General features: G+C 31.1%; 4 protein-coding genes across 4 annotated transcripts; 1 reads left to right on the top strand and 3 right to left on the bottom strand.

The window, feature by feature from the left end:
* Nucleotides 1-671, bottom strand: LOC107063246 (histone H2B.3). Its single transcript, XM_015314871.1, has one exon. It carries the CDS (start codon nucleotides 619-621, stop codon nucleotides 187-189), a length of 435 nt encoding a protein of 144 aa, XP_015170357.1. The 5' UTR covers nucleotides 622-671; the 3' UTR covers nucleotides 1-186.
* Nucleotides 672-3574: 2903 nt separating this feature from the next.
* LOC102590470 (histone H2B-like) lies at nucleotides 3575-4147 on the bottom strand. Its single transcript, XM_015314850.1, has one exon. The coding sequence runs from the start codon at nucleotides 4111-4113 to the stop codon at nucleotides 3685-3687; it is 429 nt and encodes a 142-aa protein (XP_015170336.1). The 5' UTR covers nucleotides 4114-4147; the 3' UTR covers nucleotides 3575-3684.
* Nucleotides 4148-13244: 9097 nt separating this feature from the next.
* On the top strand, nucleotides 13245-20151 carry LOC102590818 (protein BTR1). The gene is made up of 9 exons (XM_006360455.2): nucleotides 13245-13544; nucleotides 15582-15820; nucleotides 15897-16003; nucleotides 18507-18700; nucleotides 19163-19245; nucleotides 19371-19478; nucleotides 19542-19603; nucleotides 19695-19778; nucleotides 19883-20151. The coding sequence occupies exons 1-9, from the start codon at nucleotides 13442-13444 to the stop codon at nucleotides 19887-19889; spliced, it is 987 nt and encodes a 328-aa protein (XP_006360517.1). The 5' UTR covers nucleotides 13245-13441; the 3' UTR covers nucleotides 19890-20151.
* A 136-nt stretch (nucleotides 20152-20287) lies between these two features.
* Nucleotides 20288-21170, bottom strand: LOC107063243 (glycine-rich cell wall structural protein 2-like). The gene has a single exon (XM_015314862.1). The coding sequence runs from the start codon at nucleotides 21036-21038 to the stop codon at nucleotides 20463-20465; it is 576 nt and encodes a 191-aa protein (XP_015170348.1). The 5' UTR covers nucleotides 21039-21170; the 3' UTR covers nucleotides 20288-20462.
* Nucleotides 21171-27464: the final 6294 nt, after the last annotated feature.

Genomic DNA, 27464 nt, shown 5'->3' on the forward strand with positions numbered 1-27464 from the left:
AACTTAAATCGAGACTTCAATTAACAACAACAGCTGATAGATTATATAGATGATTGATTAGCAATCCACATTACACAAGATGTGTACAGATAAAGGAAGCTAATAACTAAAAGGAAATATTTTTACACCTATCATCAAACCCTAATACAGTAAAATTAAACATTAACCTAAAACTCTTCAAATTCTTCAAGAGCTGGTGAATTTGGTAACAGCCTTTGTGCCTTCAGAGACAGCATGCTTAGCCAATTCACCAGGAAGGACCAATCGGACAGCTGTCTGAATTTCCCGAGAAGTGATAGTAGGCTTCTTATTGTAGCGGGCAAGTCGGGAAGCTTCTTGAGCAAGTTTCTCAAAGATATCGTTAATGAAACTGTTCATGATACCCATAGCTTTACTTGAAATACCGATATCAGGATGAACCTGCTTCAGAACTTTGAAGATATAGATCTTGTAAGTCTCGACCGACTTCTTCGCCCTCTTCTTCTTCTTGTCACCAGCGGCAGCATCCTTTGGGAGCTTCTTCCCAGCCTTTGGCTTCTTCTCCGCCGGAGCTTTCTCGGCGACGGGGGCTTTCTCAGCTGGCTTCTTCTCGGCGGGCTTTTTCTCTGATTTTGGTGCCATTTTTCTCTTGAATGAGGAAATTGTGAATGTGATTGATGTAGAAATTTGGGGGTTAGGGTTTGGTTTATATAATGAAATGGAAGTGAGTTCTGATTGGCTAATGTATGGTGATGCGGATCATGTTTTAGAACCGTTGATCTTAGTTTTTAATCAACGGCTGATAGTTGATATTGAAATTCGTGTACTTTTTCACTTAAGGCGGTAGCTGAAATTTTTAAAAACTCGCGGGATAAATGAAATTTAAATTTTAACATTTAGGGGTGGTAGGTTTAGAGATTATCCGGTTCACTCCCTCGGCTATTGTTTCTTGCTAAATAATACGTATAGAAAATCAATAATAGTAGTATAAGAATTACTATACTGTAAATAAGTAATTTTATACGAATATTATAAAAAAAAAAAAAAATGATCTAACTATGTATTACTTTCTTCATGTTAGTTTCTGTGATGTGTTTTACTTTTTGATTTATTTTTAAAAAATGACGTTTCATGGAGGAGAAAATGATCAAAATGGTCTTTCATATGTAAGGGTTGAATTATTTTGATCTTTTATATATATCATTTTATCTAAATGGTCCTTAATGTATATGAAAGAATGATCATTTTAGTCCTTAACCCTAAAACTAACTAAAAAAGCAAAAAATAATGTTAGATTTAACAGTGGATCCCGCGAAATTGACAGATGACAAACCCTTCTTCCTCCATCCGCTTTCGTTCACCATCACCACTGCAAACCTTTCTCCTCAACTTCCTTCTTTCGTCATTTGAGGTCATGCTTTATATCCTCATAAGAAAAATAATACACACTACACCCATTTCATTTCCATCGAAATAAATTTTCAGAAGCTTCCATTATCATGCATAAAGAAGAAGAAGAAAACCAAGATCATTAAAATAAATGTAAACTAAGTAAATCAGATAAAAGACTCCATTTATTATCTCTTGTTGAAGCGATCTATGGGGAGGATATAGCTTTCTTTTCGTTTTATCCTTTTGAAAATTAGTAATTTTTCCAAGTCATTTTTTTCATTCTATTTTTAAAATTAAATGGTAAAATTTTAACGAACAGATAGAAAACAAAAACCTTACGAATATTCTTTTGAAATTTGAAGAAATTTTTGTGTGTATGAGAGGATTTTGGGAGCAGAAATTGTAGAAGAAATGGCAAAAGAAAGAAGGTGAAGGAGAAGCAATGGCGGAAGAAAGGAAGAAGAAGGGGCCCACCAAGTGTGGGACCCAACAGTTAAGTTTAACAGTTTCTTTATGTTTTTAGTTAGTTTTTAGAGCTAGGACCAAATGATACTCTTTATACATACATTAAGAACTATTTGGATAAGATGATATATATAAATGACCAAAATAATTCAATCCCTATACATGAAAGATTATTTTGATCATTTTCTCTTTCATGGTGTATATAATTTGCGAATGACACAGTACTGATTGATGAAACACGGAGTTAATATTAGGTTGGAGGTTCGAAGACAAATTATAGTGTCCAAAGGATTCAAATTCAGCAAGGACTAAAATGGAATATTTAGAGGGAAAATTTAGGGTTGAGTTGTATGAAGCGAACGTGGAAGTAAGGCTAGCCACATAGATTATTTTCAAAAGAGAAAGTTATAGTTGTCTTGGGTACATATAACAGGGTACACATATCGCATTGGGATGACATGGATGAAATAGAGGTTTGCCACTAGAGTATTGTATGTAATGAAGGTACCATCTAAACTTAAAAATAAGTTCTACAGAGTGGCGGTTAGATCATCCTTGTCGTGTGGGGTGGAGTGTTGGTCAATCAAGAACTCACAAGTTTCAAGATACATGTTGCGGATATGAGGATGTTGAGATTGATGTGTGGGCATACCAAGAGTGACAAGATTAGGAATATAATGATGTTATCCGGGAGAAGGTGGAGTGACCTATGTGTCTGACAAGATGAGGGAAGCGAGACTAAGATGGTTTGGGCATGTGTAAATGAGGTATCTTGACGCCCTAGTAAAGAGGTGTGAGAGGCTGGTTGTAGGGGGTACGTGGAGGGATAAAGTTACACCGAAAAAAGTATTGAGAAAGGGTGATTAGATAGGACATGACACAACTTCATATTACTGAACACATAACTCTATATAGGAAGAAGTGGAGGTCAGGTATTAGCGTAGAAGTTTAGTAGGGGTAGAGTGTGTTCTCGCCATGCGAAGGTGTAGGCTTATTAGTGTTTATCGTAGTACTAGTCGTACATTTATAGTGTTAAGGTTCGCATACACTCTACTATCTCCAAACGCTATTTAATAAAATTTTACCGGGTATGTTATTATTGTTGTATTATATTATTGATTTCCACATGAAGATTACATTACTAAAACCAAATCTAATGCCTCCTTTTGACCGTTTAGTTATGTGTATGAAATGGTCAGTTTTAAATAATCCAGCATTTCATGCACATCAACATTTACTTTTATTTTAGTTATTATATGAGTTGATTGAGTTGTAGAGTTCAAAATTCGATTTGGGTTACATTCACCAAATTATAATACCAAATCTAATTCAATCCAAACAATTCCTACAAGATACTTTCTATGCACACACCAACACCATAGACGTACCAAAACTTTTGGATCACTTCAACACATAATAAAGTATTGGTATTAGACACATCCCGTTCAAATTATAGAAATTCTTTTGTACATGTTCACGAATATTCATTGGGTAGATAAGTTAACTGTTTTATATGTCAGAACTTATATCCATTATTTGTAGTTTTATACCATCAATAAATTGTAAAATTTGTTACAATAGGATAATGTGCATAAGAGAAAAGCGTCTCATTTTATTTGATTAACTTATTTACGTAAGGTATATTATAACATGTGCAAAAGTTTTTTCAAATAAAATCATCTTTATCATATATTTGAGATACCATGTAAATCATGTTGGAAACCATTACAAATGCAAAAACTTGAAAAATCTATGCCGATAACTAATCATTGTTTCTTCTTTACATCACAAAACCCTAATCGACCCCATAAACCCAACAGTTAAAAACAGCAAAAAAAAAACCTAAATTCAAGAGCTGGTGAATTTGGTAACAGCCTTAGTACCCTCAGATACAGCGTGCTTAGCCAATTCACCAGGAAGAACCAATCGAACAGCAGTTTGAATTTCCCGTGAAGTGATAGTAGGCTTCTTGTTATACCTAGCAAGTTTCGAAGATTCCTGAGCAAGCTTCTCGAAGATATCATTGATGAAGCTGTTCATGATCCCCATAGCTTTGCTCGAGATCCCGATATCGGGATGAACTTGTTTCAACACTTTGAAGATGTAGATCTTGTAGGTTTCGACCGATTTCTTAGATCTCTTCTTCTTCTTGTCACTGGCGGCGGCGGAACCGCCGTCTTTGGGTAGCTTCTTCCCGGCCTTTGATTTCTCGGCGACCGGAGATTTTTCGGCTGCTGGCTTCTTCTCTGCGGGTTTCTTCTCTGCCTTTGGTGCCATCTTTGAAGAGAAAATTAGCCAAGTTTGTACGAAATTGTGTGAAGAGAAGGGGATGTAGCGATTTTCTTATATAAGATCCTGGGGCTTGTTCTCATTGGTTGATTTCGAATGACACGGATCGTGAATTTTAGCCGTTCGATGGTATGATCGATCAACGGCGGAAAATGAAGGACGAGTGGATTAGGCATAATACAAATCAATTGTCACTTGTGCACACATAATACGTGTGTACGTAATTAATCAATTTTATACAAATTTAATTGTCTGCTTATAAATATCTAAAATTTGAAAATATAAACGCATACAATTTATATAAGATACTTTTTTTCCTTTTTGGGGTGTATGGACTTCGTAAATTTTCACTCTAATATGGCTAATATGAGTCTGATAAGGTGGTTAAGGTGTCACAAAATATTCACTCTAATATGGCTAAGGTTCCATATATAAGAACAAATAGAAAAGCTAAAAAGATTTATTCAATTAAGTTGAGGAATCGTATATCAATTATGACTTGATTAAATATCGAATTGTAACAAATTAGTGTTGTGATGATTATCCCTTTGAAGTCAAATTTTGCAACAAATATTTTTTGGAATATTAATATTCTCATGGCGCCTTAACTACATTATTAGATTCATATTAGCCATACTATAGAGTAGAAATCTAGGACATTTATCATCGGATATTTATGATCGTTCTATACATGTATTTTAAAAAATAATCTCAAGTCTCTTCATATTCTTAGTTTCTTCTATCATGTATCTACAAATTATATCTTCACCAATCATGTAACAAATACCTATCACTTTAGCTTAACATTATGCTTGCTTGTATGTTTGATTGTATAATTATTAAGCTTTGATGGACAGAGGCGGATTTAGGATTTTGAGGTTTTAGGTGTCACATTGTTCAAGTAAGATAAGCGGGTCAGTTGCTTTAATTTTGGGTTACAATGATCAAGTTATTTATCTTTTTTCGATTTTTATAAACAAATCGATTAAACATGCATGTTAGTAATATTTTCTTTTAGATATTATGAGATTAGAGATAGCTAAGCAATTCAATTTTTATTTCTTTTTAGGAATTACTAACCTTATTCGCTGAAACTTTGAGGAAAAAGGAGATTTTTCACACTAAAATTTGAGCTTGTATAAACTATCTAATAGTGTTAACTTAATATATTCATATTTCATTGACTTTACGTGTTGTTGCAAATATATAACAAAGAGAATAAAAATTTTAGTTTCAACCTAGTCATCTTACTTAGCAAGAACGTCGGTAAAGATCGAAAGAACCTTTAAATTAAAAGAACTCTAATAATAATATTCATCAGTTTTAAAACTTATATTTTTTTTAAAACTACTATTTAAATATATTCTTAATAATATTTATGTCGCGTTCATAATTCAGTACTCATTAATTGATAAAGAATAAACACACAACACTCATATCAAGAGATTAATAATTGGTGAAAGAGAAACGTTAAAAAAAACTTAAGAATTAATTGTGGTGAATAGGAGTCATTTTGAATTAATAAAGAATATTACTCTCTATGTCCCTAATTACTTGTCCACATTTCTTTTTTTAGTTGTCCCTAATTGTACTTATCAGGCATAGTTTCTTTTCAAGAAAGAGGCAGATGATATGAGCTTGACACCGCAGTTAGGCGTGGTTCCACAGACTGTATACGTGGTAGGGCCCGCTTCAGAAAGTAGGTTTCCAAGCCCGCAGATTCAAGAGTTAAGTTAGAGACTGACTAGTTAAACAAGAAACTCAAATGAAAGAAGGTTGTCCATTTTGACAAATCAAGAAAGAACCGTTTTTTTCACCTATTATACTCCCAATTAATTATTTTGAAAATATGTAGAACTTCTTAAAAATCTTAAGTTTTTTAATTCATCCACTTCATAATTAATAGGGGTAAAATGGTAAACTCACTATGCCAATTTTTATTTTCTTAATAGTTGTGTCAATTTAAAAGTGGACAAGTAATTAGGGACTGAGGGAGTAGTAAATAAATAAGAATGAATGGAAGAAAAAAAAAGGCTTCACACATTAATGAAAAAGACAAAAAAAAAAAGGACAGAAAGAAAAAAAGAAAAAGCTTCAAAAAATTAATGATGTCCACGTGATTTGAACCCGCGCTACCCATGTGGCAAATTGCCTGCTTTGCCAATTGAACTGTTCACCATTTTGTTTATTTGGTGGCAAAAAATATACATATCAATTTCTTATATATATAGTTTTTTTTTCGAGATTACTGGGTGTCGTGGCACCCCCACGGTACCCGTAGATCCGCCCCTGTGACGAAAGTTGCGTTAAAGAAAGCTACGGTGGAGGAGGGCTAATCAGAGACAACAAGATGGCTGCTTGCTATTTGGGTATAGGTTAGGGCACTAGCAATATGACTGAAACCCTAACACTATTATATGGTGTGTTAGTAGAAGTTATGATAGGATTTGGGGAGAAATTGATTCCTTGCTCTTGACTAAAATGCATAAACGGAGAATGAAAAAGCCTTGGAGATTGGATATATAAGTTGATTCAAGAAGCACAACAAATAATTGAAACTCATGAATCTATCATCAGTCATTGCTTCAGGGAAGCCAACAAACTTGCCGATAAATTAGCATCCATGAGTTATAATATTGATGCAATAAATGATTTCAATTCTTTCTCCGTTCTCCCGAGAGAAGTTTGGGAATTAATTAACATAAATAGATGTGAGCTCCGTTCCTTCAGAATGCAACAGGTCAAATCTTTTAATTTTATTTATGATCGTCCTATTCCTCTCTGTCAAGAGTCAAGTTAGTAGAGTAATAGCTAACTTTATCTCTATCCCCAAAATCTTATTTTAAGTTTGCTACGTCAAACTCCAAGATGTAATTCTTTTATACCAGTGATTATTTGAGACATTTTAAAAAAGAGAGTATATTTATTAGGTTGTGCAATTGTTAAGGGACATCAGGATAATTGATACGAAATCATAATCTGAAATTAAATTAATTCAAAGTTAAAATTTTATTTAAACATTCAAAAAAACATAAGTTGAGACTAATCACATTGATTGAAAATTTGCCAATGATAGAAATATTATGGCAATTTGGACTTATTAAAATTTAGAATATGACTTTTCCTAATGCTAGTTGAAAATCATACCACTTGTGTTAAAACAAGAGAGTTTATATCAGTGAAATAATCTATATATAATATAAAGTTGGATGTGAAAACGGTGATGCGGCACCTCTTAGAAGCCATGATTCTTATTTATCTATTTTTCCAATTTTTTGAATATTTTTCCTCACACGAAATACAATACTTTAAGAAGAATTGAAAAACTGAAAGCATTAACCATATACATTAAGTCATTAAGATCTATATGCATTCAATTACTAAATGGAAGATAAAAGGCTAAAAAATTGAAAGTATTAACAATATACGTTAAGATCTATACACATTCAATTACTAAATGGAAGATGAAAAGGCAAAACTGTTTATATACAATCTCAAAGTCCTTCCAAAATCACTTGTTTCATGGGCTTAATTATCAGTGCCTATAACTACTTGAATGAGCTTTTCCTCATTTCTTGGTGATTTCAATTAGTAGTTTCTCCAATAAGTAGATACATACTACGATTTTTTTTTCATTTTGGTAGAGAAATTTATATGAAAGTGTCAAAAGGCAAGAAGAATTATTTGTAGAAAATATCAATCTATTTGTAGAACTTATATCAAATTAGGAGGAGATTAAGGAGATAATATTTCATATTGAATGGAAGAATTTAAGGGAGCAGAATAGAAAAGAAAATGAAAGAAACAAGGAAAAACAAAGTTTGATAGAATAGCAAATCTGGCGTTTATGGAATCGAAATTAGTCACGACGTTATTAACTTCTTTCAATTTCTTTGTTCTGCTAATTTCTTTAGTCTTTTATTTTTCTGTTTTATTTTCCTTCTGTATTTTCAATTAAAGTTAATGTTCTGAATTATAAGATATGATGATAAAATTATGCAAAAAGGAGTAATGTATCAGATATATATAATTGTAATCAATATTTCTAGGTGAAAAAAATAAAAGAAAAAGGTTTAAAATTTAGGTGAAAGATGTTACATTATTTATGGCATTTATTTATTTTTTCAATTTAAAAAAAAATATTTTTCTAATTATTTTAATTTATATATAAAAATTGTAAAATTATTTATCTCTTTTTCAGTTTAGTCCGAAAATTATTGTCATTAATTTAGTGATTTAATGATAATTTATTATGCATTAAATAATATTATTGAACAATTTCTATCAATATATAAAGTAAGCATAAATTAGGCGACGTGACAATTCTCTTTTTTTTTTTCCTTTCTTTTTGCTTATTTTTTTGATCCATTCTTTGATTTATTGTTTGCAATTTAAAGAGGCAACGAAAAATCTCTCTCTCTATATATATAAAGTTAGATAAAAAAAAGTGGTGTGACACCTCTCAATGGCCAATAATTATATTTATCTTTTTTGTGGTTTTTTTGATATTTTTTGATATTTTTTTATTTTATAAAATCATCTCTTTAATTCATACCTCTTCAATTACATAATTAATTTAGTAACATCTATAACTTCTAACCTTTCATATTCATAACTTTCAAATTATTTAACATAGAATTTTATAACTCCTTAAAATCACACTTATAAAAACCTATTTTGAGACATATATGATGATTGTTTTATTTTCATTTTTTTTATCCTTCATCTTTTGTCTCATTGGTTGATTAATTTTTTCTCTTCTTTGATTTTATTTTGCAGGAGATATATCTATAATGAAGAATATTAGACATTTTTACATAGTTTGCTTTTACGAGGTAAAATGATTCGATATGCATAGTACAATTATCACTTTTTCTATTGTAATTATATATTTAATTATTTTTTTGGATTCTTGATTATATGAATCATGAGTTTTCTTTTAGAAAAAAATAGTTGATTTTTTCTCTTTGCTTCTCTTTGTAGGTTCCTTCTTTCTTCTTTAACTCATAACTAAATATTCTTTAAGGTTTTTACTTGATTAGTTAATTTTATTTTTATGTTTTTTTTGTTGTTTAAGGTTAACTTACCGTGTTTTTAGATCTGGATATCTTTAAAAATAAAAGCAGAAAGAGGAGTTAATATATACATGTATGCTACTCAGGAAAGCATGTAGATGTAATTTTATAGTTATGTGGATTAACTTTTTATTAATTATAATGATAGAACATGAGAATGCGAAGTTAATTAATTTTTAAAATATAGTATAATTCAGAGAAAAATTGACTATTAATACGTAACTTTATGATCTTCTTATTTTAATTTATTATTATTATTAAAAGTTCTTAAGTTTTTGATTCCCTCTTTTTTAAAAAAAAAAAAAATTAAATAGTAATTCTATTGAATATTTAACATTTGTTGTTTGAAAGATTAATAATAATTAGGAGTATATAAGTTTTCGTATAATGCTTAAGTGAGTCTTCACTATTGGAAATTTCTATTGATTATAGTGCTTTAAGATAGTGTGTTATTGCAAAATTTATTAAAATTTACTTTTGTAAATGATAATTATAATTATTTATTTTTAAAAATGTGTTTCATGAGTTGCAAAAAAAAAAACTAATCTAGTTGCATTCTCTACTTAAATAGCATGTCTCCTCAACTTCCTTCTATTTAATTTTTCATGATTAATCAATCTATAAATAGCAATTCTCCATGGAGTTGTTTAAAAAATAATCTTATTATTTAAAAGAATTAAATGGAGAGCACAACCAAGAAAGGAAAAAAGTTGTACAATACACTAATTTTTCAAAAGAGAAAAATACCAACAATATTACAGAATCATGTAACATTATACGTTAATGAACTTACATATATGAATTACTTTTTATACAATTACAACATCCTAAACTAATCCTTTACACCTTTTCATTTACTATATTTGCATAATAAATTAATAACATGTCTTTCATAATAAATAAATAAATAACAATACAAATTCCCAACTTTCCTCCAATTATTTATCAAAATCTTGACACTTATCTTTACACAAACATTTAACAAATTCAAAAAATTAATTCATTATTTAAACAATTAAATGAAAAGCACAACCAACAAATGAAAAAAATGGTATAAATACCACAAACAAAATTAAAAACATCAAGACACACCATTTATCTCCATAGTCACCATATGCTCATAGTGGTTAATTGAGGTTAGTTTTTCAAATGTTCAATATTATTATATTTTATTACAACACTTTATCCTTAGTTTGACTTTGACAAATACTTATACAGAAGTACTACAATTGATAAGAAAATTATGGATCATCCCCAACAACTTAGTTCGAAGAATTGTCAAGGTAAATTATTAATGTTAATATTCATAACTATATTAAGTTGTATGTCTATACAATTAACAAAACATTTATTTTTGCATACAAATGCAATCGAAAAATCAAGTAAAGCTATTAAAGTGATGAAAATATTATGCAATAGCGAATTGCATATTTCAAAAAGGAACAAGAGCAATTGAAAAAATATATACACAAAGAAATTTCACTAGATCAATCTTACAAAAAATGACATGACGTTTTTCATGTATTGATTTCAATGCAATAGGGAGATGAAATAATTTTTTATTAGAGAATATATTCTCTAAAAATCAATCTAATAACAAATGATAGGACGTTGTTGATGTATTTCTTTATATATTTTACTGTTATTTTACATTGAAAGCCATTTCAATAACATTCACAAAAGTATCCATAATAGATATTACAATATAAAAGTTCAATCTCCTTGGTATCTTAATAAAAAGCAAGGAGGACCATCAAAACATACTAACAATTCCCCCATTCAGTGCAATGGAAATAAAATAATTTTTAATAGAGTTTGTATCATTTCAAATGAAGAGATAATGATAAAGTTGAATAATATAGTGATATAATTAATCCACAAGAAAAGTTATTCTAACACATATTTTTAACCCTCGCGCGAAGCACGTTCATGCTCTCTAGTTTGTTATATAGTCAAATATTTCTATAATGGCTCTCATTACAATATTTCACTATAATGGTTTGATTTTCTTGAGAATTGATTTTTTCATTATAATAACTTTTTTTTATATGTAATAACAATCAAATTCACTATAATAGTACACTCTTTGAAAAATTATCCCCTACAATAGTCATATTCAAATATTATGTAATAAATATATTATGTAGAAGATGAATACAAAAAATGAAGAACCTCAGCTTGTTACTTGTGGCCGTGAGATAAAAGAGTCAATTGTTAAACTATAAAACAACCTTCGAAGAAAAACTATTGAATACCCTTTTGCTGAAAATTTGGACAAAAATCATGGTGAGTTTGAGCAATATATCATTACAAAAGAGACTATAATTTACAAAGCAACCTACAATTATAAAATTCTTACGTTAAACTTAATATATATGAATTTTAATTAATTTTAAATGCATACGTTCCTTAGATTTTAATTATTTATCGATACAATATAATTAATTATGAATTTATTAGTCTTTTTGATTTTTAATCAATGAAATATGAAAATCAATTGAAATTTTAAATTTATCGAGTATTTTATCTTCATTTATAGCATGAAAGTACAAAATAATAATTTTGCACATTTTGTTTATAATAACTAAATGAGATAAAAACATCGAATGCCAATAACGCTTCACTAAGCAACTATAAAACTTTCATATTAACATCACCATTATAATTTTTATTTTACTGTAATAGGTTAATTACAGATTATTCTAGTTTATCAATGATATATACTATATATGGAATAGAACCTACATCAACAAACAATTTGCCAAATACTAGATTGCCATATTAAATTTAAATATAGTCTCATTTGTTTGGTAAAAAATTGTACTTTATAAATATTTTGCCTAAACTAGTTTAGTAGTGCCTAACTATGCCGAAAATTGTACATAATTTATTTTTTCAACTCTTAGCGCTAAGTACTATCCTAGTTCTACTTCAAACGTTGAGGTGGAGTGATAAGTACTTCATATATATATATATATATATATTTTTAAAGAGAGGTATTAGGTTCGAGTTATGTGAATGCAAGTATTTTTGATAAAAACAACATTTTGTTCTTTTAAATGAGATTTTTTCACGTAAATTTGAATCAATTAAAATTTAAACCTCAAAATAGATATCAAATTCGTGAAAACAAAAAACGTTTTATTCTTTAAGTGAGATTTTTTCATGTAAATTTGGATCAATTAAACCTCAAAACATATATCAAATTTGTGAAGAACAAGCAAAGTTTTTCCTAAATTAATTATCACCTTAAAATCAAATAATAATCGGAATTAATTTGTTAATGTTTCGAATTTTCAATAACAAAGACAAGGAGTAATCCTAAACCAATGATCATCCATTTTATCTCTTTAACTACTTTATTTCCTTTGTAGAAACTAAAAATCAAACACAAAAGAATATTAGTTTAATTTATTTAAACTAATTGTGTAATTATATTTACATACAATATTAATACATATTACTCTATTTTTCATACTATCCATATTGAGAACGAAACATTACATGTTATCTCAAGAATTTGAATTTTATGATATTTTACGAACATTTTAAATTAATCTATAATGATAGTTGAATTCATAATTAAATATTTATAAATTTTAAATTAATCAGTAAATTTCAAATATTAGATACTATAAAAAGTTAAATTTTTCATATTAAGAAAAAAAAAAAAGTAAAACGCAATCCGATATATTAAAATTCTCATTATGCACGAGAGGTTCAAAGAAGAATCAAACTACAAAAAATATTATAGTGCTAGATCCAAAAAGGGTTTAGACGTTCTTAATAAATAAAAATAAAGGTAAAATTTATAATTTAGAAATATTAACTCAATCAATCAACTAAACCAAATACGCTCTTATTTTGTATTTCTACGAAAATTCGATCGTATGACAATAACTTTATTAATTACGAGAGTTGAAAACAGAATAGAGCTCTTTTGTATTTCTACAAAAAAAAATATGATCACCTGACAATAACTTTACCGGTTCCGAGACTTAAAAGCGGTTCTTCAACCCATTCCCCCTTCACTTCTTCTTATTGCACATGCCAACTTCCACACTCTTTCCATTTCCTCCTCCTTTTCTTCTTTCTGAGAAAAAAAAATCTTCATCTCCTTCACAAATCTCATCTGGTTCTCATTCTCTCTCTGCAAATGCAATTGCTTTGACTCGGTTTCGATTTCTCTCTCTACACATCTCTATTCGCTCTGCAAAAACATTGATTAATACGCACCGGAAATGGCAATGGAAGGAGGAGCTGAATCGAACTACAATTCATCTACTGAAAGTCAGCTTGAGCAATCTTCTCCTCGCAAATCTCCGCCTCCTCCTCCTTCTCAAGGTTTTATTTACATCTCTCTAATTGATTAATTTTCAGAATTTTCCATGTATTGTTGTAGTGTGAAGATAATTAGCTCAGGATCTGATATCTGTTGCAGTTTTTTTTTAAAATATATTTTTGTCTGAGTTTTCTGATAATGCGGTTTTAGAAATGTTTGATCCGTTTACTATTTCGAAATTCGAACAATGTGAAAATTTTAATGTGAGCAGGTTTTGAGCTGATATCTCTATAGGTATTGTATTGTCGTTTTAAACCCTAAGGATAGTGGACATATGGTGATTTTGCGGACTCTGTGTGGGTTAATAATAAGGTGTTTGGTTTAATGATGGCAAATGCGTTTGTGTAAATGCATGTGAAATTGGTAATGGAAGAAATTTGCTGTTTGTGAGGTGAATTATTCGAGTTGAAACTTCAGTATTGCCTATTGTGGAGTAAATCTGAGATCACAAACAGATGTTGTTGCTTGCTATCATTGATTCATTTCTGATTTTCTCTGTGTGTGCTTGTTGATGCCTCGAAATGATATATACTTAACTTAGTTGTGGTAGTTACCGTGTAGGCATTTTTAGGTGCCTATGGATTTAGAAGTTTCTATTGGATACAGTCCTTGATCTTATCCATAGCCTCATTGCCCTCATGTAAATTCTCTCTAAGGACATTAGACACACTCACACACACAAAACACATAATGCTTCAACATTCACAATAGTATTGTAACATTCTTTCTGTAGTAACGTTATCCTAGTCACTACTCATTTTATTTCACAGAGCTTCATTCATTCATTCATTCATTGAAGCCTTTGTACTTTGAAAGTTGAGCTGCTGTTCTTTTGATGATCTTACCTAATTGCGAAATTCAAACACTTTGATGCTGTCTCGCAGTCACATGACATTATGGGTTGAGGGGAAGTTTTCTCCTCTAGACATTCTTATAGAGAAGGTGCTTAATCACTCAATGGCGTGTTTCACATCTAATTTTGTACCAGAGTCACCCGAGCCTTATTATTCAACCATTTTTTTATATGACAAGGGAAACCCGCAGCCGCTACCCTTTTGGTGCGCGCACAAGGTAGAACCCCCGCTCCTATGCAATAGCTCGCATACCACATTAGGAGAGGTAACCCGCACTAGGCAAGCCCGGTGCGACAAGCTCGACCCAGAAGGCAAACCCCTTGCTTTCGCTGGCAAGGGGTTTCGAACTTGAGACCTCCAACATGAAAGTCCCAAGCACCATTGTCAACTATTTACCTGCATAAAAGGATAAACGCTTCCTTTACGTGTGAAAAATGTGCTTTGGTGAAAAATCTTTGCTCTCCTGGTTTTTTAAGACGAATGTTGAATATCAATAGGGACCAAGAAAGCCCCTGTACAGAAGGTTCAAAAATTTGATCTATATCAGTTTATGAGTTTTCTACTCCTTGTTAGCCTCTCTAAAACATTATATGGAAGTCTGGAGCAAATTTTTTTCTATGTGGGAGTATTTCACCCTGAAAGCAGCACCAATTCTCGTAACATCTGAGGGACCATCAGAAATTGAATGGGTGCAAATCTTTCTTCGGTATTTCCATTCTTATCCATATGGAGCAAAAGGAAATGTCTTTATCAAACTGCAGCTTTACCAATTAAATGACTTTGTCAAATGCTGTTTTTTTCTTATTCTATAACTTTGTAGATCACAAATGTGCATATACACTATGTTGATGCTACTGGTTGACTTAATCACTGGAATCTTTAGGTTTTTGTACTCTGCATTGAGAATATATCTCTTATGCTGCATTTGACAGTTGAGAAATGACAGTCCAAATTTTCTTCTCATTATTTGAGGGTTAGCCAGCAAAGCTACTCAGTATGATAAGATGGGCAATTATGGATAGAATAAATATTTGTATTCTTTATTTTGTTCAAGAAGTTTGTTCATTTTGTTTTGCAATTATTGTTGAAAATCATTAACTCAGAATATCACCTTTTAAGGCGTTTTTGCTGAGGTGCTCAGCATAAGTCTTATGTTGCTCCTTTTTATGTTTGTCTTATTCCCAGACCATGAGGAGAAGGCAACTTATGTCAAATTCCTTCTGTCAAATGCTGAAGCTGGTTCAATTATTGGAAAAGGTGGTTCAACTATCACTGAGTTTCAGTCTCGTTCTGGGGCTAGAATTCAGTTGTCGCGCAACTATGAAGTTTTCCCTGGAACACCAGATAGAATTGTAATGGTATCCGGATTTCTTGATGACATACTCAAGGCAGTCGATCTTATTCTTGGTAAATTGATGGATGAGGTAATCTCATGTCCAAATCCTGTTTCGTATACTTCTCTTGATATTTAAATTGAAGCGCTATCTTCTTCCAAATCAGTTTTATGCTGAAGATGGTGGCGAAGTGGATCCACGCTCAAAATTTAGATTAGTTGTGCCCAACAGCTCTTGTGGTGGAATAATTGGGAAAGGAGGAGCCACAATAAAGTATGAATTCTACTCACTATATGTTTCTTTTCCTACATTACCTTTGCAAGTTCCACTCATTCTAACATATCAGACAATCAACCAAGCAAATGACCTGCAATCTGAGTATTGTAACATTGACTTGCTTATCTTGCAGAATGAATCTGAATATTCTTTCTGCTCTTGGTTATAAAGTTATGGAAGATGTATGTTGAAATGGTATATCCTTGTGCTGGAATGATTCACTTGACTTCATTATTACAAGTTAAATGCTCATGATTTTTCTCTTGAGTTTTTGGCCTGTAAAATGATCAATTGTGCTGTTCATGCAATCTCCGGATACCAGTTTGTAACCCCTTTCAACTGAAATATATGTATGCCATCAGAAACTTTTGTTCAATGGTTCTTGTTGATTTGACTAAGTTCCTTGTCCAACCTGAATGTTTAGCTTATTTTCTTTATAACTGGTGCACAGCTCTCTAGGTTAACGTCTTTATTACCTCTTCCATGACCAATGTTGTCCTCAATGTGTAACACAGGAAAGTGATGTTATAAAGTTGTCTGCCAATATTTTACCATGTTCCATTTCTATTAATTTCATCGTCCTAAGCGATTAATGAAGTTGAGGATTTTAGGGTGCTGACCGGAGTTCAGACCATGCCTAGGCTCTGAATGCTATGTTATAGTTGATTCTCTTCTTATATTAAGCTAAAGGTGGGGGTTTTCATTCTATATACACTTAGGGGTTGTTAGGTAGGAGGTATTAGAGAAAATAATACATATATTAGCTTTGTCATTAATTAATCTCTTTGGTAGTGTTCTCAAACAATGTATAACTAATACGCACCCTATTCAGTACTATTTTTATACATAGTAAACCATCACATTAACAATACGGTGTTCCTATTAGAAAACATCCTATTTAGTACTATTCCTATTATAATATACCCTATTCATTTAATACAACAAATCAAACCGTCAATAAAAAATAATACTAACATGATTAATCTCAACATAACTTTTTTTTTGGGTACTAATACACCCTATTCAGTATAAACTAATCTCATGATTACTAATCCAAGCATTACTAACGCACCTTATTTAATATTATTCTTATACACCTACCAGATGACCCCGTGGTGTTGACTGTTGAGGATGCTCTTGTTGAGTACTACAAATTCAATTTTTTGTAGCAAAAATTCAGTTTGACTGAAATAATTGTTTTTTTGTCTGAATTAAACTGAAACAATTGTTTTGTATGAGAATTAAAGAAATGCTTTATAGTCAAAACTTTTCTACTCTTCCACATGGTTATTTGGTTGACAATAATGACTTTGGCTTATCAAGATTGCAACTGAATTTACATCTTTATGTTCGGCAAATACTCTGTTCTCCTGTTATCCATTAATCGTTGAAATGAAATGTTGAACAATTATACTTTGATATTCTTCTTGTGGAAGCAACTCCTATGTATCAGTAATAACTAATAATCCGACACAATTTGGTTGGGTTGAAACTTAACAAACAAAAGAGACGATTTTTATGATTTTTTTCAAGGGTAAATTCCTACTTTCAAACTCATTGATTCCGTTGGCAGTATTGTAGTCATAATCAATGTGTGCTGTTTCAGCAGCATATTATCTGGTTTGCAAAGGCTATGTATTATTTGGTTCCTTTTCTTCTTCCTTTGGCAGGAAAGAACTCTAAATGTGAAAGAACAATTCATTGTCATTCCCAAAAATTTATTAGTGAGTAGAAAGCCAAAAAAATTGTTCTCATGTATACTGTGATACAAACAGGCACTGACCTCATCATAAGATTCTTTTTTTTAGACGAAGTACTCTACATTCATTTCTTATCCTTTTTGTTTTCCAAATTTTTTTGCCTTCCTCCATTTCCTTTTTTCTACGTTTTTCTTCCTCTTGTTCTTCGTAGCTAGTGCATCTTTTTGGGACTTTTGGGTAAGATCAAGTGTTCTTCCTAGCCAGTGAAATACAAAGAGTGGTGACATGATGGATCTTATTTTCTATTTCATCTTTTAGAATTCTTCCTTTTGCAATTTTCTCGTCTTTGTCATTTATTGAATGAAGTCGTGAAGGAGGTTATTTTGATCCATAGTGGTGGTGGTTTTTTATGGAAAAAAGGCTTAGAACCAAAGTCTGCTGTCATTTTAAGTGTGATACTCACTTGCTATTTGTTTGGAAGGAAGAGTTAATTTTCACTTTATTCCATAACCATAAGGAGGTTTATATCTGTAATTACATATGTCAGGAGTATATATAATTTTCCACTGAGTTTGGCCTTGGTGATTTCTCGGTTATAGAAAAAAGAATAAATATTTGGTGGTATTGTGAGTCAATAAATTTAGTATGGGCATCTATTTGTGGATTGTACTCCCAAATTAATTATAGAAGGGAATTTGAAAAATAATTTTCATGCAGAATGAGATGGTTGGATATATATATTATTTTAATTTTATGGTTGAAGAAATATAGTATTGACTATGGGAAATTTTCTTGTTCAGGTCATTTATTGAAGATTCTCGGGCTGGCATAAAAATATCTCCTCAGGATTACAACTTCCCTGGACTGCATGATAGGATAGTTACAGTGACTGGTACTCTAGAAGAGCAGATGCGGGCAATTGAATTGATTTTATTCAAGTTAGCAGAAGACCCTCATTACATGCAGTCCATGAATGCACCATTCCAGTATGCAGGTATGATTCAAATATACTAATTTGTAGTACCTGCTTTGACTGAATTAGCTCAGGATGGATAAGACCTGCTCCTGTGTCTTGATTTTTGTCTGTGCTTGTGCAAATGCTGAGTATTACTTCCTAGAGATCTCAGTCTAAAATATACAAATTAGAGAATTGATGTATGAAGAGGACAACAGTATCTGTTTCTTGACCGCACTGCTTTCTAAATATTGATAATCCAGTCTCTCTTGTAATGTCGTATGCAGCTACCAAGACTCCCAGAGTACATTTTAGGAATTGTTGTAGTGGTTGACATAGTGGAGCATTGTATAGACTGATTGGATGTGATATAATTTTTAATTGGAAAGCCCTGCTATTGCTTTCAGAATATTTGGTTTAAGCAGTTACTCGAATGAAGTATATTCCGAGTCATACTCTCATCTGATTTGAATTTTATTCTGCCATCTCTAATTTTCTCAGCTGTATATGTCGGAATGAACTATGGATATGGACCACCAAACAGAGTTGGAGGAAGATATCCGAATAACCGACAGCAGAACAAGGTTCATTCTTACTTCCTGCTTGGCTTGAAGCTTTTGACTATACAGTATTATCCTGTTTCTAGATGCGGTTCTGCTTTATCTTTTTTGATTTTGCTTCTGTCATGATCCTATTCTTCTTTACTCAGGTGGCACCACCGGAAGTCGGGGACAATTCCATGACTATTGGTGTTGCGGATGAGCATGTTGGACTAGTCCTTGGCCGTAATGGGAGGAGCATAATAGAGATCAGTCAGGTGTGTGAAGAAGTTACAATTCTCCCTGGTTTTATATGTACTAAGTCTTTGCTTTCGTTGCAGCTTAGTGGTGCCAGAATAAAGATATCAGATAGGGGTGATTTCTTGTCCGGTACTTCCGACAGGTATACCATCCTGGCATTGTTGTTTCACTTGTCAGGTTGAACTACAAAAACACAGAGATTGCATTTATAAAGCCTTTGCGGCGTTTTGCAGGAAGGTAACTATAACTGGATCACAAAGAGCAATCCGCACAGCAGAGTCCATGATATCTCAGAAAATAGCTACTGTTTCTGTGAGGTGATCCGAACTTGTATTTCTAACTATTCTTTTTTGACGTTTTCTTAATAGATACCGAATTTCATATACATGTGGTGATATTGGATCTGTGTTGACATTTCTAGAGAATGAATTTGTGAAATGCTGATATCCATGGCTGGAGAACACATTCCATCTGTGAAGGGGGCAGCATAAATTAAGTACATTTAAGGAATATTTGGAAGCAAAGCTATAGTTTTCGCAATTGATTAAGTTGACTGAATATATACCGTTCTATACAGTCGTAATTATCAATAGCTAGTACTCAGTTCACAATTTTTGAAGTTCTCTTATGGTCTGTTACATACAAAATATTTATTCCTTCCTTACTGAAAGAGCTTATACAGTACGATGAGATGATTCATCTTAGTCTTATTATGTCTGGTATGTCCTTGGCCAAGCTCGGGATTGACAAATCTATAGTGACGGATCTAACTTCTTCTGGGCGAGCTGCGGACTCATACTTGTAGTAGAGGTTGGGAAATCTCTACTACTTGGTAAGTTACTAATATAGCATATATTAAAATTTGATTACATACACAAACAAAGCAAAGTTTACCACCACATGAATAAAGGTGGTTAAACCATGCAATTTATTCCATATAATAAATAATGCAAATACCAAATATATCAAATTTATGTATACATGAACTTCATTTCAATAGTTCAAGGTTCATCACCTCCATTTCCTCCACCATATCCTGATCCATAACCTGAGCCACTACCATACCCTGAACCATTGCCATTTCCTCCACCGCCGCCTCCACCACCACCGCCACCGCCTCCGCCACCTCCTCCTGATCTTCCAGCACCTCTTCCATACCCGGAGCCACTTCCACTTCCATAACCCGAACCATATCCTGAACCATTATTTCCATTGCCACCACCTCCTCCTCCACCACGACCACCACCCCCTCCGCCACCTCCACCATTACCTACTCCTTCACCTGACCCGTACCCTGATCCATATCCAGAACCACTACCCCTCCCCGAATTTCCTCCTCCACCACCACCTCCACTACCACCTCCTCCACCACCTCCTCCGCCACGTCCAAGCACTCCATCACCCTCACCATATCCCGAACCTGACCCACCTAACCCTCCACCACCGCCACCACCACCACCTCTTCCTCCACCTCCTCCACCACCACCGTTTACCGTCTTTCCTAATCTTGCACAAAAGGCAAGATCAACAAAGAGTAAAATCAACAATGCAGCTGCTATAAGCTTAGAATGAGCCATATGATAATTGTATATTACTTCTCTAGTATTATCTTTATGCAATTTTTTGTATATGAAATACGTTACGTAGTACTTAGGTTTAGGAGAAAATGAAATGAAATGCTAATTATGGTAGTGAGGAATGTGGTTATTTAGGAGTATCCTATTTATAAAATTTGCATGGCTTTCCAGTAGCTTCTGAAGTAATCCATCTGTCCATCTTTACTCAGTTATACTTTATTCGTCCGGTTTAAAAAATTAAGAGATAATTTATTATTTTGCGTCTATTTTACGTTTAATATTAACTATAAGTTATAACTATTATCCAAAGCAATGAACTTATTATATTCAAAATGGCAATTTAGTATAATTATCCTTTTATTTATTACTTCGTAAGGGATGTGTCATGATCAAGTAAAAATATACGGGAGGAGTAATATTATAATGGAAGACTGAAAAAATATGAACGTGTTGACTTGGGATATTATAGTGGTGTTGGTGATGATAGTAATATTATCAAGATCAACTTATCATGCAAAATCATCCCATTATCACAAAAGTACAGTTTGCTCCCACTTTTGACTTGGAGGGTTTTAAAATGAGTTTAAATTTTATATAAAATATGAGATTTATAATCTTAGAAAATATATTAGACAAATTACATACCATGATAGGTACATAGGTGATCTGATCAAGTAATTAAAAAAAGTTCTTGCATTAAATATGTATATAACTGAAACTCTAACATATATAATTATTAGTAAATTTTAATGATAATTAAGCATTTACTTAAAATATACTTGCAAAGATAAGTAGTGACTAATAACATGCTATCACAGGTTAAAATTTATGAATAGTATAAAAAGTTACTGCTTCTTCTGTCTCAATTTATGTAGCACTTAGTCCGTTCAAAAAAGAATGTCACATTTCTATAATTAAAAATAACAAAACTTTAAAATCTTATTTTTACCTCAAATGAAATGATTTACAACCACATAATGATATAAATGACCAATACGAGTTTTAGTCTATAAATTTCAAAAACTTTCTTTTCAACTTCGTGTCCAAGTAAATAATGTCACATAGACAATATGAGTATTAGGTGTATTAGCTTAAATAATCTTATTAGGAAATAAAAGCCAACAAAGGATAGTGGGGCAAGCTAATCAAATTGAGACAAAATATTCCTAATGTCATTCTGTTCTCATTTGACTACAAATTTTAGTGACTCCCATATGCATTAGATCAAGCAATAATCTTTATCTAATCTAATAAACGTGTCATTTTATCATATGATAGTTAATGCATTGCTTTTATATTAAATTAGGTGTTTAATCAAACGTAAACATCTTACAATTAAGGTTCTCTTATGTAGTGATCGGTATGTAAAAGAAATTATTCCATCATTTTTTCTTTATTTCTATACTTTCTCCGTTCATATTAGTTGTCTATATTACTAAAAATAATTATTCCAAATTTAGAATGCATTAAAAAGACTTAAAGGGTAAATTAGTAAAAAACTATTATTCTTATTTATGTCTTAAGAAACGTATAAAATAAAAATAGATAAGTAATATAAAACGGAGAAAGTAAATACTAAAATTTCAATGAATATCAAGCTCCGAACCCAAATTCTAAAGGTACAATAAAATTTAACGATAAATTAACAATTAAAAATCGAACATACTAAGTTTAAATCTTGAATCTTTATAAGTTTATTTTAACTCAATAACACCGATTTTAACTTTTGTATGTGAATTAAAACTTTTACTAGTTAATTATAAATAAATAACAAATTCAAACTTCAGCTTATGTACATATAGGACGGAGCCAACTTGAGGTCAAGAGGTTCATTTGAATTCTATTCGGTGAAAAAATATATTATTTATACATAATTAATATATATAGTATAGTATAGATGTTAAACCTCTTCAGTCAGTTTGTGTGTCTACATTTTCGTAATTTAAAACTTTTTAATGAAAATCCTGATTCTGCCACTGCTTGAACATAGGGTGGAGTAAAGGGGCGAAAGGGAGTTCATCTAAACCCTCTTCTTTTTTGAAATTCCACTATATACATCAGATGATGAATTTTTTAATGAAAATTCTGTCTCCGTTACGGCCGAGACATATATAGGATTTTGAGGAATGCTCTACAATCCAATGCATGAAGACCACAAGTAGCTATACCCACTAACTCACCTACTCTTCAAATTCCTTTTCATTTGTATAGCTAGGCAATATTATTAGTGGGAGTGGGGGCAATTTGCAATGGAGGTTTTTGACATTACTTTTTTTTTTTTTTTGAAATGTAAGCTTTGAATGACAAATGTGTCTTCTAGCTTTTGTTTTGGTTTTAGTGCTCTTCAATTCCATGTATAGCACGCTTACCTTTTGACTTTGCAACTCAATCATATCACCACAAAAAATCTATTCAAATCCTATTTCTATAGTTTTTGTACTCTTCTCGTTTGCTGTAAGGGATAAAAATAAATAATTTTGGTATAAAAAAATAGTTTAAGGATAAAATATTGGTATCTTGTTTGGTTGACATATTTTGAATAATTTATCCCACCATCTATACCATAATGATGAGATAAGTTATCTCATATATATGATGTGATAAGTTTATCTTAGAATAATTAATCATGAGATAACTTGTTCTCAACCAAACGTTCCTAATTTTTATTTTTATTTTTGCTCTTTTTGGCTTTATTAGTGTTGTGAAAGCAAGTTAGTTTGTGAGTATATATTTAACATACTATCAATTAATGCTTATTATGTAAAAGATTATGAGTAAGTTATCTTATAAATAACCCAATTTTGATGATTTATTTTTATATCAATAAAGTATAGAACTTAAATTTTATTAATTTCTATGTTTTAATTTATATGACCTTATTTGAATTTTGAAGTATGAAAGTCAAACAATCTGATTTTCGATGTGAATTTGAACATGAAATCTTCGATAAGTATTTGAGAAATCATTGTTAAAATAGATTTTTTAAAAAACTTTAAATAGTAACTAAAACGTATTTCCTCCATCTCAAATCATCAATCATCCTTTTCTAAAATTGTGACTCAACTCAAGACAAAATTCTTAATTTTTTCATTTTACTCCCAGTAGTAATTACTTTTGAAGATTATAAACACTTTAATTACGGGGAGATGACACATATATATATATATATAATGATGAGAGATTTTATATCTTAAGAACATAAATAAAGATAAATTGTTAAAAATCTCTTGATTAATATTTTCTTAAGAACGTGAAAGAGAGAAACACGATAGCTAATTTGAAACTATATATATATCAACTTCAATTCAAATTAAACTCTGAAATTGCGAACTAGTGAAGCCTAATTTCAGATTCGAAGTTTTGAAGTTCTAATTTCAAATTTTAAAATTTCAAGTAAATTTCAAATTTGGTGGTTAGACTTTAAATACGTTATAAAACTGACTATTTTTCTAAATAATAATTTGTCTAAAAGTGACAATATGTACAAATGACTGTATAATCAAGACTTAACTAAAGGTTGGGCCACATTAGCTATGTATAACAGGTTAGGTTTTCCAAAAAAAATTGGCCCATCTAATTAATTATCTCGAAGAATAATGTTGACACCAAGACGGATATATATCCTTTCGTCAATTAATTTAGGGAAATTTACATGAAAAAACTAACTTATATCAATAAATTACTTAAATAGCTAATGCTTGCTTTATTTACCATTCGCCACTTACTTTTTGTCATAATTACGGTTGTCAGTTTTTGTATAAGCATGCCTTTTTTTACCCGGCTTCACACGCTACTTGTGAGTCTCTGCATAATTTTTCTTTTTACCCCTTTTTCACCCAAAATTCAAAATTTCAGTCTCTCCCTCTCAATTTGTTCTCTTCAGTATTTTTTCAGGTTAATTGTTTTTCCGGTTTCATACTTATTTCATTGTTTTTGTTTTTGTATATTACTGTGAATTTTTTTGTTCCTTTTCCTTTTTTTGATTTTATACATTCAAAATCCAAAATCATAGATGAAGAAGAAACACCTTGTAAGAGAATCACTAGAGGTATACAATCGAATCAAGAGTTTTTGGATGATTTTTCATCTTTTTCTTTGGGTTTAACTCAGGATTTCCAAGAAATTTCAGGGTCCATTGCTAAATCTCAAATTAATCAACAAGAGGGTATGTCGAAGTCTAGTAATACCCCATTCAAGATGAAAGAAGTCATGCATGTTGCAAAATCAAAAGGAAAGACCAAAAATTTGGATAAACATAAAGAAGACAAATCAGTTGATGTTTTGACTTCAAAGAAGAAGCGTAAAGTAAAAGAGATTGCATCTACAAGCAATAAACAAGACAAATCAGTTGATATTTTGATTTCAAAGAAGAAGCGTAAAGGAAAAGATATTGCATCTATAAGCAATAAAGAAAATGCCCAATCTGATTCAGTTGAACAACTACATTTTGGAAGAATTGAGGTAATTTGTATAATATATAAATGTATATATATTTGAAGTTCAGATCTAAAGGTCTATGTCTATCTGTAACTGTTTGAATATATTTGTACATGTATATACAAAATGAAATTTTATATTTCAATAGTTGTTGTCTTTATTTTGAAATTTGTGTTATACTTATTTTCAAATTGTATAATTCTTTTTGTTTCACAGTTGTATCCATATTTGTATAACTTCGTATTTGTATATAGATATTCACTTTGTATAACTCCGTATTTGTATATACGTATATTCACTTTGTATAACTTCAACTTTGTGTATAGATATTCAATTTGTACAGTTCTATATTTTTGTCACTATTTTGCTATCTGTGTTGTATAATTATACATTTGAAATTGTATTATACATTTACATTATTTATTAGGGAGTACAATTTATTCTCAAGGAAGATCCACTTTACACCGCACATGCAATGCTATACCAATATTGGGGTAATGGATCAAGCTGAGACGATTAGTGACAGTGAGGCACCAGCCAAGCCAATCAGATCAAACGTTGATGTGGATAGTAGTGAACGTATCACAATCACTTAGTTTTATTGTATTTTTTTTATGTTTGTTTGGAATCTTGTATTAGCAGTAATACTTTTTGAATATTCCAGTTTGATGGGAACAACATTTTGTTGGCTCTATTATTTTGTTTAATGAACTGAGATTTGCGTTTTTATTTGTTGATGTTTCATATATTATACAAAAATTTTCGTGAATATAAACTGATATATACTAATTTATATAGATGAATAGTTTGACATATTATACAATAATTTTGAATAATTATACAACTTAATTGAGAAATCATTATACAAACGCAATTATTACTATAGAAAATTGTATATATACCTATATATTCGTTCCCCTCTCTCACTTTATACAAAAACACAAATGTATAAAATGTGTTTTTGTTTTATAAATCAAGAGAAATTGTATATATGCATATATTTTCGTTCCCCTCTCTCCCCTCTCCAAGATCTCTCTCACCACTCTCCCACATCTTGCTCCCTCACTCGCCTCTCTCACTTTATACAAAAACGCAAATGTATAAAATGCTTTATACAAACACAAATTATACAATTGATCTTTTGTATATGTATACCAAAGCAGATTATACAATTTCTTTCTTTTGTATAAGAACACTAATTTATACGTAGTTCAACTTTCATAAAATTCATTGTTCTGATAACACCTATTGAAAATAGTTATACATAGTGGGTACCTGTTAAATTCATTTGTAAATAGTATTACATAGGGGGTACCTGTTAAACACCAATCGTGATCATGTATCTATACAACTCAAATAATATTCAAATGTCAAAAGTGAGGCAATATTAAATGTATAAAATCATCATAGACATTTCAAATTGAATCATTTCTAAACTTCCCGAGGCTGATTTCTACAAGAACGCCTATTGTGACCTGCAATACCACATGTACTGCATGTATTTGTCCCCTTAGATTCAAACATCTCTCTTGCTGATTTGTCGCGAGCCATTTTTCTTGGTCTTCTAGGAGGCCTTTTGAATTCTGGAGGTAGAACTAAATCAGTCATTATGTATCCAGGGACCACCCACTCTGTTTTATCTGGCAATGGGTATATTGGAAAACCATAAGTCTTCAACACTGTTGTCGGTGTGTATAAATTCGAGCATAACTCATCTGGTCGTAAACTCTTGAACTTCAGAATAGCCCAAGCATGTTCACATGGTATTTCTTCATACTGAAAGCTTCCATAAGTACACCTTTTCTTCTTAAGACAAACTATATAATTTCTACCTTTATCATTGACATTGTGAACATATTCAGTTGACGGAAAAACCTGCAATATACAAAAATAGATCAAAACAAATTATTATGTACAAATATATACAAATATATAGAAACCATACCATCAGTCGTGTACTCATTGCTTCATTGATTTTGAGTATCTCCT

The sequence above is a fragment of the Solanum tuberosum genome, unplaced genomic scaffold (genome assembly GCF_000226075.1).
Source record: "Solanum tuberosum cultivar DM 1-3 516 R44 unplaced genomic scaffold, SolTub_3.0 scf00324, whole genome shotgun sequence".
Lineage (NCBI taxonomy): Eukaryota > Viridiplantae > Streptophyta > Magnoliopsida > Solanales > Solanaceae > Solanum > Solanum tuberosum.

Excerpts from the sequence above, each read along its gene's own strand:
- LOC102590470 (XM_015314850.1), bottom strand. The coding sequence starts at position 4,113 with ATGGCACCAAAGGCAGAGAAGAAACCCGCAGAGAAGAAGCCAGCAGCC.
- LOC102590818 (XM_006360455.2), top strand. The coding sequence starts at position 13,442 with ATGGCAATGGAAGGAGGAGCTGAATCGAACTACAATTCATCTACTGAA. Across the intron at positions 19,246-19,370 it reads ATAACCGACAGCAGAACAAG|GTGGCACCACCGGAAGTCGG; the intron begins GTTCATTCTTAC and ends TTCTTTACTCAG. Across the intron at positions 19,479-19,541 it reads GCATAATAGAGATCAGTCAG|CTTAGTGGTGCCAGAATAAA; the intron begins GTGTGTGAAGAA and ends CTTTCGTTGCAG.
- LOC107063243 (XM_015314862.1), bottom strand. The coding sequence starts at position 21,038 with ATGGCTCATTCTAAGCTTATAGCAGCTGCATTGTTGATTTTACTCTTT.
- LOC107063246 (XM_015314871.1), bottom strand. The coding sequence starts at position 621 with ATGGCACCAAAATCAGAGAAAAAGCCCGCCGAGAAGAAGCCAGCTGAG.